The 14,675-nt window shown below is 40.0% G+C and overlaps 1 protein-coding gene across 1 annotated transcript in view; it reads left to right on the forward strand.

The window, feature by feature from the left end:
• Positions 1–6,067: 6,067 nt before the first annotated feature.
• BRD7 (bromodomain containing 7) overlaps positions 6,068–14,675 on the forward strand; it is a 41,667-nt gene continuing 33,059 nt past the window's right edge. Inside the window, exons 1-2 of the mRNA XM_020985154.2 lie at positions 6,068–6,294; positions 7,578–7,786. Coding sequence (XP_020840813.1) covers positions 6,246–6,294; positions 7,578–7,786 — 258 coding nt within the window. The 5' untranslated portion in view covers positions 6,068–6,245. The remainder of the gene's footprint in view (positions 6,295–7,577; positions 7,787–14,675) is intronic.

Below are 14,675 nucleotides of genomic sequence, written 5' to 3' on the forward strand. Positions count from 1 at the left end.
TAGTCTAAGACACGAAAGGATGTGGTAGTTGCTTTCCTTTGCCTTCTGCTCCCTTAGTTCAAATAAATAAACAAATAAACCTCACAATACCATGGGGTTAGAGACTCTCTTTACCTTCTTGTCAGACCAACTTGGCATGAAGGTGGAGTGTCTTGGCTCCCCATCTAAATATCACTGATGGGACTATGTTGAGCATGTCACAGAGACTTTCCCTGGGCATATCACACCACCAAGTGGCCTAATCTTTTTTTGTGCTATCTTCATATTAGCACTTGCATATCTCCTAGGCACGAACCAGTCACCAACATCCTGCAACACAGAAAAGAGAAAAAAATCATAAAATCTCTAGAGTTTAGAGCAGAGGTGTCAAATTCATCATTGCTCACCAAACTCTCAAGAGCAGTTGAACTAGATTTAAGTGGAACTAAGCAATGTTTGACAAAATAAATAAAAATACAACACAACATAGTTAATGTTAATTTGTGGTTTTCTATGGCAATCTGTGGCCCACAGGGATCTGTGTCTATTTAAGTTTGACACCACTGGAACTTAGTATTCAAAAGGTCCTTAGAAATCATCTTGTCTAAATGCGTTCTCTTACATACAATAAGACATAAGGTGACTCTCCCCAAGTTACTTGATAAATCAGTGGCGAAGCAGATACTAGAACCCAGGGCTCCTCTCTACCAATCCATCCTCTCATTCAGCTCTAAAAAGCATCAGACCTTCTTACTACCTCCTGACCACAGTGCAGGAATTGAACCCATTCTAGACCTGGGTTCAGATCTCACTTCTGACACTACCTGTGTGACTTCAGGCAAGTCATTTAACCTCAATGTGACTCAGTTTGCACATTTTAAGGTGAGGGATCAAAGTAAATGGTCCCTGAGGTCTTTCCCAGCACTACAGCTATGAAACCAAAAGATCTTGGGATCACTCTAAAGAGGTTAGAGGGACCCAGACCTCTGGAATATGTAGTAGCGCCAGGACAGCACTGATTAATGACCAGAACTAAATTTACTTATTCCACCTAACTCAAGACTTCTTAACCTTGGGTCCTTAGACTTTTAAAATATTTTAATATTAAATATTTTTAAATATTTTGATAACTGCATTTCAGTATAATTGGTTTCCTTTGTAATCTTATGTATTTTATCTTATGCTTTTAAAAAACATTATTCAGAGGAAGAGTCCATAGGCTTCAGCAGACCCCCATAAGAGACCTCTGACACACAAAAACAGCTAAAAATCCCTGCTCTCATCAACTCAGCAAGCAACAAACATTTATTATGGGACTAGGCACTAAGATACAATGGTCCAATGAAATCATCCTTGCCCCAAGGAACTTACATGCAATCTGGAAAGATAACATATACATATCTAAGTATATACAAAATAAATATAAGGTTTTTTTGGTTTTTGTATGAGATACTAGTAGCTAGGGGATTAATAAAGGTCTTGTGGAAGAGGTAGTGTTTCAGCTAAACTTTGAAGGAACCTAGGAATTCTAAGAGGTAGAGGTGAGGAAGGAGTGCATTCCAGACATAGGTGGTAATCTGTACAGGAACACAAGAGGGAGATGAATGTTCTTACAGGGGTGTGCTGGAGCCTGCTTATAGTTGAGTATTACATTTTTAGTACAAGCATTTACATATCAGAAATCAGGACCTTATTTATTATTTTGTTGATTGCCCAGACTTAAGAAAGTGATAGAGGAAATATTAATGGTTCAGATTAAACTTAAAAGTATATTGTGCACTTTTTTCCCAGAATGTCAATTGTTAAACAATTTTCAGTGCGTCCCTTTGGATGAGAAACAGAAAGTAGGCCAGGTTGGCTGGAAGGCAGAGAGTAGGGAAGAAAGTAATATACAATAAACTTGGAATGGTAGGTTGGAGACAGCTTATGAAGGGCTTTAAATGCCAAACAGGGGAATTTCTATTTTATTCTTGAAGCATTAGGGAGCCACTGGAGTTTAATGAATAGCAAGAGGGACATGATTAGATCTGTGCTTTATGAATATCAGTTTAGCAGCTGTCTGGAGGATGGATTGTAACTTTCCCTGTCATGAACACCAGAAGAGGCTCCACACAATAATTCTCCCTCAATTATCTTCATACGAATGGTTGACCAAGTTGCGGCATATGAATGATGGAATACTGTTGTGCTAAAAGAAATGATAAAGGTGATAGTTTCAGAAAAACCTGAGAAGACTTGTGTAAATAGACACAGAGTAAAGTAAGCAGAACCAAAAGAACAATTTGTACAATAACAATATCTTAAGGACAATCTACCCTGAAAGACTTAGTAACTGATCAATACAAGGACTTAACACAGTTCCAAAAGACTCATGTTGAAACACATTATCTACTTCCAAAGAGAAGTGATATACTCAGAGTGCAAATTGAAGTATATTTTCTGCCTTTTCTACTTACTTTCTTCCCTCTTTTCTTCCTTTTCCCTTTCTTCCTTCTTTCCCTTCCTTCCCTCCTTCCTTCTTCTTTTCCTTCCCTCCCTCTTTTCTCCTCTCCCTCTTTCTTTCCTTCTTTCTTTCAACAGGGCTAATAAAGGAAATTTGATTTACATGCCTACATATCATTGTAATGGGCTTTGTTTTTCTTGCCTTCTCAACGGCTAGGGGTGGAAGAGGGAAAAAGAGAGAATTTGGAACTGAAAATAAAATAAAATTGAATTTTTGGGGAAAAAGCTATTAGCCAAGCCCCCCCCAAAATTAATTATCTCCACACCCAGGATAACATGCACATTAGACAGCCACCACACATGGCATTTGAAGAGTTCTGGGAGGATTATTCTTGACTCCTTATATTCTACCCCTCTTCCCCATTCCAGGTATTACAGTACCTGAGGTTCTGATATTCAAAAACCATTCTTTTGGCATTGCCCTCCTCAGGAGGCAGTGTGGCACAGTAGAAAGAGTGCTAAAGTCTTTCTTGAAGCCATAGGACTGGCGGTCCCTGATGATTTTGAGCAAATTGCTTAACTTCTCTGGGCCTCAGTGCCATCATTTGTAAAATCAGAGTGCCAGACTAGATCATTTCTAAGGTCCCTACAACTCTGGGTCTATGATCCTATGAAATACAAGTACCCCTAGGAAGGGTTATACTTTAAGTCCTTAAACCTTCAGTGTAAATTAATTAATGAAATCATTTACATTCACACCAGGAAGTTCCTTGACACCATGACAGTCCTGAGGCATGGGGGAAGGGAAAATTTACTGCTCTGGGATAAATGCCAAGGACAAACTTTGACAACTTTTTAGTTATAAACTGGGGCCATTCCAGACTCCAGTATCCTCTCTTGCTATTGGACTACTCCCTTAAGAGGTGTTAAGAGCAATTATGGCTTTGGATCTTCTCCACAAGTCAAAAAGGACAGCCTAAACCCAAGCTTGCAGATAACTTTGGTACCAATAAAATATCTTGGTATGTGACTGGAACTCATTTCAGTGTTGTGTGGCAAAGTACAGAAAGACAGTTATTGGAGCCTGATAAAATCTACCTTATATTCCTCTCTAGAGAGTATCTGTCCCCTGCTTTGGGATGACCAACCCCAACCTGCTCTTCACCTAGTAACCTCCCTGTCCTCCCACCCCCAGGTTCTGGTTTGCAACTTTCCAGGGCTGACCAACTTCCCACAATCTTCTCCTCCCTACCCATGGAATCCCAAGAAACATGTACATATGCCTGAGAAATACTTATCACCAAATAGAAACCTTCTGGGAAATATTTTTCTCCCATGTGTTTCTTCATGAGTAATTATAAATAAAGAAGAAAAAATAAAGATAATAATATGTATAAATAAAGAAGAAAGAATAATAATAAAGAAGAAAAAAAACAAGATTTCATCTGAATTTTTCCCTTCTTTTCTATAAAAGCCAACAAACAGAGGCCTCTTTTCCTGAACCCAAATGCTCCTCCTGGGTGACATCGCCAGGTTGCTATGGAAACATAGCTGAAGGACATGCTACCCCATAACAATCTTCTCCTGCATCCTCTTTTACCAGAGCCAAGGACAGGGTGGTAACACTGGTGACAACTCCTTAAGGCCAGCTCAACAGACCCCAGCCCCATGGTGAGTCTCTCTGAAACTTAAAGATCAAAAAAACTAACACCACAATTTGGCCACACTGGACACTAATGACAACATTACCATTAACTTGCTATGTAATCTCACACAAGTCATTTCACTTGTCTATGTCTGAGCTTACTTAGCTGAAAAATGAGAGAAAAAAAATAATTCCTGCCTTGCCTACTCCATGGGGTTGTTGTGAAGATCAGATGAGATAATGGATATAAGCTGGACTGAGAAGTGCCACATACATGTAATTAATCAGCGGGAACAGAAAGAGGAGCAGCATTATCAATAATAAGCAGAACAACATGAATATGGGAAGGTAAAAATCAGGGCATTTTACAGGCTGTGGGTCTAAGTGGAAAAGGGACTGGTCTGAGTGTCAGGAGAGCTGAGTTCAAATCTTAATTCCAACTCTAATAGCAAACACTTATAAAGTACTTTAAAGTGTGCAAAGTCCTTTACATATGCCATTTCATTTATTCCTGTGAAGTAGGGATTATTATTATTATTCCTTTTTGCAGATGAGGAAAGTGAATCTAAATGCCATGCCCAGTATCACACAGTTAATAAGTGTCTGAAGCAGGATTTGAACCCAGGCCCTCCTGATTCCAAATCCAGCACTCTATCCACTATGCCACCTAGCTGCCTATTTTACTGTATGACCCTGAGTATTCTCTTCCCTTCTCTGGCATTGGTTTGCCCATTTTCAAAGCCAAGATGAAATAGAGAGACTTAAAGATAAAATAGGCAAGTATCATAAAGAGCTTAGTCCGAATTGTACAGAAATTGTTACAGAAATACAATTAATAAAGTGCCTTAGCTTCCTCACAGAGTCAGTGTTGGGTTCAAATGACAGGGAGCACATGTGAAGCAATTAGGATACCTGGATTCTGGCCAAGCTCTGACCCTAAGTAGCTCAGAAAATCATTTCCCTTCCCTGGGCCTCAGTGCCCTCATCGACAAAATAAGGGGATCAGACGGGAAGATCTCTAAGGCTCCTTCCAGATCTATCAGCTGATAATGACAATCTCCAGAGACCAAGCTGATTTGGCTGATACAAATCACATAAGGAAATTGTACCTAGAAACAGAATAATTACTTTCTAGGGCTTATTTCCTCTTCTTAAAGGATTTCATTTGTTTGTTTTGGTCCAGATCTTAATTCTTCCCTCTGTTGATTACCTCCAGTTTATCCGGTATATATCGTGGGTGTACATTGTTGTTTTCATGTTGTCTCTCCCATCATGCTGTGAGATCCTGGTCCGTCTTTTGCTTTTCTTCGAATCTCCAGTGCTTACCACAGTGCCTGGCACATAGTAGGTGTTTAATAAATGTGTATTGACTGAATGATACCATCTGTATAAGGAATTCCCATTGAGGCAGCTCCTTCTACCAATGCAATATGCAACCATCCCAAAATTTTTAGTATTAGAGAGTTGCCTGGGGCACTAGAGGTCAAGTGACTAGCCCAGGGTCACGCAGCCAGTATACATCAGGGACAAGATGAGCCTGAGTTTTCCTGACTCCTTGGCAGCTTTCTTGCCACTATGCCAAGTTGCCCGTTATCCATTTAGAGCTGCAAGTTACCTTAGAGATAATCTAATTCACCTTCATTTTTAGAAAGGAAATTGAAGCCACCCAAAGTTAAACGCTTGCCCAAGCTACAAAGAAAACAATCCCTGTCTGTGTTCCTCTCCGTCCCTGACCCTTTTCTCTCAGGCCCTCATTTCCCTTTCCCTCTCTCTTTAGTCTCCTCTTTTCCCCTTAGTCTTGCTGCCTGCTGGGGTTGCCCCTTCCAAGGAAGCATCCTCCTCGTGTTTCTCTGCCGGTACAAACCCAGCTGTTCTGCTTGTCTGATGTGCGGACAGGCAGGCTGCGGCGCGACCTCCGGCCGCCAGAGGGCGAGGTGACGCGGCGCCCCGAGTTCCAGCGCGCTGGCCAGGCTCTCCCTCTCTGTCCCAGCTCGCTGGCTCTCCCCACTTGTCGTCTCGCTGGCTCCTCCGAGTCTCCGGCCTCGCCCTCACTTGCTCTTTCGCTCGCTCTGCCTCCGTCCCTCCCTCGTTCCCTCCGGCTCCGGGGCTTCGCTCCCCGGGCCGGAAGCGGTGCGGCCTGGGCCTGGCGCGGGGGGCGGGCACCGGGGCCCGGGCCGACATGGGCAAGAAGCACAAGAAGCACAAGTCAGACAAGCACCTCTATGAGGGTGAGCGGCCCGGCCGCGGCCGCGGGCCCTGAAAGGGCCGGGCGGGAAACCGAGGAGGGCCGGGGGGGACCCGAGGCGCCCCAGGAGGCTGAGGAGACCGCGGGCTGCGGGGACCGGAGCCCGAGGGCGGGAGCCGGGGGCCGACTGGAAGCTCCCTGAGGGCAGGACCGGCTCCTTTTGTTTGGGTGTCCCCAGCGTCCTGCACCTCGCAGGTGCCAAATAAGCGCTTGTCTAAAAGAGTAGAATTGGATTAGGGTGAGAGCGAGAGCGGGGGGTCGAGGAGAGCTTGGGGTCGCCGGGTCTGACCGGTCAGGGACCGGGGGAGAGGGCAGGCTAGGGCCGGGCGGGGGGCTGCCACCCCCACCCCTCTGCCAGTACACTGGTAAAAGTTGCTTAGTAAACGTTGAACTGAATGGAGTTGGGATCTGAAAGGATGTAGATGAGCCCTTGGGAAGGAGATGGGAGATGGGGACGAGCCGACCAGGTGGCCCTGAGTGGAGGGAGAACGGCTGGGAACGTGGAACCCACGAAACGAGAAGCTTGGGTTTGGGTCTCTGGGGACTGGATGTGGCTGAGGTAATCCTAATAATTGCACGCCGTGTGTCTATAATGTTTCATAACATTGCAACCCTGCAAGGCAGGTCCCACAAGTGTGGTTATCCCTGTCTTACAGAAGAGAAAACTGAGGCCCTTGAGAAGTCAAGTGATTTGCCCATCCATGTTCATACAGCCGGTAGAGCAAGGCCTGTAGCCCAGGTCTTCTGGCTCTAAACCCTTTGCCTTTCTCATTATGCCACTGTAACTATTACAGTTCAGTGAATATTTGTGAATTTACTAGAATAATCTCAAAAATGATAGCCAGGTTTTATTGGTGATAGTAAGTTGGTGCTGGATTTTTACCTTTCCCCAAAGACAGACCAAGAGATTAGTAAGTAGTTCAAGACTTATGTTTGAGAAAGACTTGTTCATTTCATTGCCGTGCACTTGATTCAGTGATCATTTTGTATGTTATTAATAAAATAATTTTAATCAGGTCTCTGTATCCTGTGATGTGTGTGTATATATATATATGTATATATATATATACGTGTGTATATATATATATATATATATATAAAATTAGCTTAGTATTTATGTCAAACTGCATAAGCCTTAGACTCTGTCAAACTGCTGCCTAGAAGAATGTCAGCAGTGCCCCTAAATGATATTTTTAATGCATCCAGTTTAATTCTTTAGAGGCTTGTAGTTTTAATCTTGTTTCATTCCTTTTTTTTCTTTTTAAGAGTATGTGGAAAAACCTTTGAAGTTAGTACTGAAAGTAGGAGGAAACGAAGTCACAGAGCTCTCCACAGGCAGCTCAGGACATGATTCAAGCCTCTTTGATGACAAAACGGATCATGAGAAACATAAAGACAGAAAGAGAAAAAAGAGAAAGAAAGGAGAAAAGCAGGTCCCAGGGGAAGAAAAGGAAAAGAAACGGAGAAGAGTAAAGGTAAGTGTCTTTAAAAGCTTTCAAAATGGAAAACTCATAGTTTACAAATTGCAAATCTTTAGCCACTGGCCTAATTTCATTTTCCTTGTGTCCACAACTTCAGAAATAGGTTATCGACTAGTTAAGCTTCCTGATTTTCTATAGATGCCTCAGCTATTTGATTTCTTCATTCAGAAAATAACAGGTCTTGATCAATTGAAGCCCCTTTAAAAATGTGACCTTCAATATTTGAGTCCATTTTTGTTTCCAAAAAATGTTTTAATTTGTATGATTGAAGGAAAATTTTAAATATGCTTTTTCATTATGAGCTGAAGCAATGTTATACCCCCCCAAAAAAAAACCCAAACTCTAATTAACAGACTTCACAACACTTCAAATTTTTTTCAAATATTTGTTAACATATTTACATAGGATCTTAGATTTAGAATGGAAGAGACCTAAGTCTTATCTGGTCCAGCCCTGTCATTTACAAATGAAGAAACTGGTCCAGAGAGTTTAAGTAATTTCCACAGTGTCATGAGTGTAGTAAGCAGAGCTGAAGTTGAAACCCCAAGTTCTATGAACATGAAATCCTCCACTCTTCCTATCACTCTGTTCCACAGCATGTTTTTACATAGTTACAATATGTTTAATATTTCTGTGTAATGCCACAAAGACAAAAATCATAGAACTGAAAATAACCTTTGAGATCATCTAGTCAGATCCCTTCATTTTAGAGCTAAAGAAACTGATGCTCAGAGGGGTAAAGAGAAGGTGACATAACTAATTAGTGATAGTGCTAGCATTAAAATCTAGTTCACAGGATTACTAGTTCAGTGTTTTTCTGTTATAAAACATACTGCTGTAAGGTTGTTGGTCTTGTTTTCCATTTTTAATTATTTTACGTATGTATTTCTACATATAGACATAGTCTACATAGTTTTCCTTTTTAATAGCTGTTTAGTAGTTTGTCATTGTAATGTACTGTTTGGAAGCATTAGATTGTTGCTGGTTTGAGGATGAATTAGAAGTTCTAATTGATAGTTCCAGCAAAAAAACCTTTTTTTACTCTGCATTTAATGTTGTTCAGTTGTTTTAGTCGTGTCATGCTCTTTGTGACCCTGAAGCCCTCTATCCATGGAGTTTTCTTAGCAAAGATACTTGAATGGTTTGCCATTTCTTTCTCAAGGGGCAAACAGAGATTAAATGACTTGCCCAAGGTCACACAGGAAGTTTCTGAGGCTGGATTTGAACTTAGCTCTTCCTGACTCCAAGCCCAACCCTCTATCCACTGAACTAACTACCTGCCTCTTGCATATATAGCTATGAGGCTTCTAAGTAGTTTGAGCCTTTTTATCCTTAATGGCAACTGATTTTCCAATGTGCTTTTCATTTTACTCCCCTGTGCCTACGTTTGCCTTAAATTATCAGTGTATATGTTAACTTGCTTTGAAGGATCTTATTGTGTGCTTTGTAAAAGTTCTCTGTGACTTCATCTTTTGTAACACATTAGGACATATGTTAACAAAGTTATCTTCATGGTGTCCTTTTTAGTTATCCTTCATCATGAGTAATGCCAGGTCAAAGGGTATGCACAGTTCTTTATCATGAGTACTGCAAAGCAAGATGACCACACATTCTAGGAAATAATGTGTGTTGTTGCCTTTGGTCAAATAATGGATCCAACTCTGGTTCAAAGGAGAGAGCACTTTATTCTAGATTTAAAGGACCTAAGTTCAAATCTCACCTAGGACACTTATGATCTTTGTGACCTTTAGTAAGGCACTTAACTTCTCTAAGCCTCCTTATCTGTACCTTATCTTGTTCTTGTTCATTTGTGTCCGACTCTTTCTTGACAAGATACCAGAGTGGTTTGCCATTTTCTTCTTCAGGATATCCCCATTTTACAGACAAGGAACTGGGGCAAATAGGGATTGAGTGAATTGGGCAGGGTCGCACAGCTTGTGTATGAGGCTGGGCTTAAGCTTAGATCTTCCTGACTCCAGGCCCACTGCTCTATCCACTGCACCACCTAGTTGCCCCTATATCTTATCTCTATCTCCTTATCTGTAACTTTAAGTCTTTGAATTAGATGACCTTTGAGGGCCCTTTTAATTCTACATCTATGATCCTATGTCTCTTTTATTTGCCTCTCCCTAAGAACTTTTGGGGCAGCTTGGTGTCAAAGGATTAGGAATCAGGAAGACTCATTCCTGAATTTAAATCCAGCCTCAGACACTTCCTAGGTGTGTGACCCTAGGCAAGTCATTTAACCTATATTTGTCTCAGTTCCCCATCTGTAAAATGGGGACACACTGGAGAAGGAAATGGCAAACCACTCTGGTATTTTTGCCAAGAAAACCCCAAATGAGATCATGAACAGTTGGACGTGACTAAAAAACGACTGAAGAAAAAACAAAAAAGAACTTTTGAGCCATCTTCCATTTTGCTGCAAGTTATTTATGTTTTCTGACTTCCTTTATGGCAAGAATGTCAATATTGTTGTAGTTTAGTTCTAGGTTGTCCATACCTTGGCCATTGGATTACAGTATCCCATTCAGAATATGAACAATCAAATTAAAATTTCTAGGTGGTCTTCTTAAAATTTATCACCCTCTATCCCTTTTTAATCACTGATGAAGTGGAAAGGGAGCATATGATACTAAGGACCTTTTTGTATTTTTTCTTTGTTTTAATGGGTTATTGTGGCTGAATATTTTGTCGACTATTGGCCAACCTACTGGTGATAAGTTTCTCCATACATAGCAGGGCTGGTCCTTAACAGATAGCTTGTCACCAGGACCATTCTAGAAGCCTTTTCAGCTTTGTAAACGCTACCAGATATAGTGCTCAACTTGCATAGCCTTCAAGAGCTCAGGGTAGCCTCCATGCCATAAAGAAAAATCAGAGCTGGACTTTTGTGGAAGAATTCAGGATAGAGTGAAGGATAACAGGTCAACATCTCAAGTGCTATACTTAACTATTCCTGGAATGCTGGAAGGTCTCTAGCATTTTGGATAGATCGTCTATGAAGGATTTATGTCAGGATCTGGACAAGAATCATACAAGATGAGAAGACATGGGAGGACTAAGATGTGCATTGTAAGAAGGGAGTACTGACAATGATGATTATGGGTCCACTTAAGTATAATAAATCTTGAGTAAAAGTAGACAAATGTCTGCCATACTATTGCACGTTAGAACCAGAAGAAGTGACTTGCTTCTTAGAAATCCTGGATGAGAACTTCAAATATGTTTCAAAGAGTTCTGCTCAAACTAAAAAAATGTGAGTTGTAACATTCTTAATTCTGTCCTTTTCTTAGAAGTTTTACTATGTTTTGCATTGTTTTAATCTACCTAGATGGAAAAACCTCTCACTGCTCTTCTTCTCACATCTAATCAGTGGCCAAGATTTAATTCTGCTTGAATATCTTTCACATCCATCCCTTCTTGACACGTACAGACTCTAGTTTGATCCCTACGCTCCTGATTAATCTTTCTTCCCCTTCCTTCTCCAGTCCATCTTGTAACCAGTTATTAAACTGGTATTTTTCAAGCACGGCTCTCATTAGGTCACTCCTGCTCACAAGCTTCAGCGCTTCTCTGTTCCTTCAAGGATAAAAGACAGTCTCCTCTGTTCAGCATTTGAAGCCCTTCACAGTTTGGTTCCAGCCTATCTTTCTAGACCAGATAGTCTTAATCTGGGGGTCCATGAAATTGGGGCTTTTAAAAATATTTTGATAACTGTTTAATTTTCTTTTGCAATCATATGTACTTTATTTTGTACGTTTAAAAATATACTACAGGTTTCACCAAACTGCCAAAGGAGTCCATAGCACACAAAAGGTTAAGAGTTCTTGTTCCAGACTGATTTTACATCACTCCTCACACTGTCTTCTAGCTGAATTGGCTGATGTTATGTTTCCTTTATATAATATTCCTTTTTCTGCCTGTATGCCTTTGCACAGACCTGGGGTGGGGAACTTGCAGCTTCCAGGCCACATGTGGCCCTCTAGGTCCTCAAGGTCAGCCTTTTGACTGAATCCAAACATCACAGCATAGATCCCCTTAATAAAAGGATTTGTTCTGTGAAGTTTGGTTTCAGTCAAAGGGCCACACTTGAGGAGCTAGAGGGCCACACATGGCCTGGAAGCCACAGGTTCCCCACCCCTGGAACAGACTGTTGCCTATGTTTAAAATGCTCTTCCTCCTTAACCTTTGCCACGTGGAATCCCTCATTCTCTTTAAAGCTGGGTTCAAATACCACTTCCCACAGAAGGCCTTTCCTGGTCGCTCTACTTGTTAAATCCTCTCTTCCTATCCTTCCTAATTACTTTATATTTACTTGTGTTTATTTGGTATTTACTTATCTGTGCTCATGGTGTTTCCTTCCTTCCATTAGAATGCAAACTTCTTGAGATCAGGAACTGTGATTTTGTAGGATGAGGGTGCCTAACATATAGCAGGTATTTAGCTCATTGAACTGAATTGTTATAGCCACCCTAAATTCAGTGTTGTCATGACACCAGCTGCATTCATACTTATGTTAACCTTACTACAATTTAACCATTTCTTTTGCAAGTGTGACAAAAGTGCTTCATTGATTTGTGTTGAGTTGAACAAAACTAGGGATACAGATCACATGTTGTCTTTTTTATAAGTTGTCTTCACTTTTACAGATAGCACCACTGCATGATATTTCTGTAGCACCTATAACTTTTCAAAACCTTTTTATATCTCTTATTTTACCCTACCAGTAATTCTAGCATAACTCATTTGAGAATCTAGACTTGGAGTTGACCTAAAATACACATTTTTAGGCCATGATTTATGTTTACAATACACATTTTGAGGAAGGCAACATTTGACTTATGATTAAGAATTTAGACCAGATAACAACATGCTCTACATAATGGGCATTTTGAATGGTAAAATTAATACATCTGTTGATGGTCATTTTGGAGGAATAATGTAATAAATTGCCTATTTTGTTCCTCAGTACTCCTTACAAATGCAGAATACAAACAAGCCTATTGTAACCTTCTAAAATTTCTGTTTCTCATTTTTCACTTTTTTTAGTGGGTTGTCTCCTATTCATCTCTTTTTGGTCTCCTTTCTCTTACCACATTTAAAATTTTTGCCTTTAATTATCTTTTAGTTTTATGATAGAAACAAAGTATAAGAAATTTGTTGTTCATTTACATTTTGGGGGCTTTTTTATTGATTTGCACATGAAGATGGACAATTTTATATTTTAATACTTTGATAGCACTATGCCCTCATTAATAGGGGTACTTTCTCTAGCCATACAGATCACAGTCTGTCATTCCACATCTTTTTGTCTCCTTAAATCAGTTAAGCTTCTTTATTAAATGGTGACAGCCTTTGTCAGTGTCTCATCCTATGTGACTCAGGTCCATATCTTCTCATGAGCCTTCCACGTGGAGTATGCCCAATTTCTGGGGGACTGTCTTCTGGTCTCTTGTGTTATACAAATGCCAACAAAATAGAAAGGCTGACCATCACTTATCTATTTTCTCTTGTTATTTGACCAGATCATTTCCTTTTCATTCATTCATCTGATGATTCCCGTTAAGCTGCTTCCTTTGAGCAATTCTTTTTTTCCATTTTAATAAAATTCATCACAATTTTATTAATATGTAAACCAATTTTGGAGATAAAATAAAAATATCATAATATGTGTAGATATTTGTAACAAAAATAAGCATTATAATAGTATTAATATGTTGGGTGGGCTTGTTTTTTGGTGCAGAGCTTCTCAAAATGTGGTATCTTTGATGACGCTGCTATTCATAATTCTTTTTCAATCACCTATCTCTTTTTTTTTTCCTTCTATTAATCTGTCCCTCCCATTACTCCCTTCCCCCGTTAGGGAAATAATAAATGAAATCCTCAATATATAACTGCACAATTTGGCAAAACAAATTCCCATGTTGGCTATGTTTAAAAATGTATGTCTCTTTCTGTATTTTAAGTTCATCACCTCTCTGGCAGGAGGTATTTGTGGTTTATCATTGAGTTAATGAAAGTTCTAGGTTCTTCCAGTGTCGTTTTTTTCTATGTGGTATTGTTATCCTTGTATAGATGGTTCTACTAAATCTACTCACTTTGCTTGTATTAGTTCATAGAGATCTTCCCAATTTCCCCTGAAACCGTCCATTTTGTTATTTCTTATAGGAATGTAATATATTCTATTACATTTATATACCACTGTTTGTTTAGCCATCTACCAATAGGAGTATACACCCCTAGTTCCCAGTTTGGGGCTGGGTTTTTTTTTTTTAGTAAAAACTGCTCTAAATATTTGTGTACATATAGGTCCTTTTCCTTTTTCATTATTTCTTTAGGGTATAGGAATAGTAGTGGTATAGCTGGGTCAAAGAGTGTACACAGTTTAGAAACTTGTAGGACATAGTTTCAGATAGTTGAGTAGTTCTTAATATATTGCACCCTGTTCATGTTCACCACTCAGTTTTACATTGCCTACTGAGTTACTTGTAACTTTAAATCTTTAGCAGTCTTCCTTGACCTGCAGATACATAATATCTAACAGGCCTTTGTTTTAGTAAAAGGCTCAAGCTCATTAAAATCACTTCTTAATTTCCCGTTAAGTAATCTTAATCCACTGCCATTATCCTGTTAAATTCAGGGCCCAGGTCATTGTCTATCCACACTAGCAGTCCGGGAGAGGGTGGGTGTGTGTGTGGGGGGGGGGGGTGTGTGGGGGTGTGTGTATTTATTTGATGGACAAGATCTATTGGTTGTTTAAGCAGCTGCATATCATAGTCTAGATCAGTGATGTCAGACTCAAATAGAAAGGATCCCTTTGGGATGTGTATTAACTAGAAAACCAAATTAACATTTTTCTAGTTATTTTATTAAACATTTC

This window comes from Phascolarctos cinereus, unplaced genomic scaffold (assembly GCF_003287225.1).
Source record: "Phascolarctos cinereus isolate Bilbo 61053 unplaced genomic scaffold, phaCin_HiC Scaffold_2;HRSCAF=192, whole genome shotgun sequence".
In the NCBI taxonomy this organism is placed as follows: Eukaryota; Metazoa; Chordata; class Mammalia; order Diprotodontia; family Phascolarctidae; genus Phascolarctos; species Phascolarctos cinereus.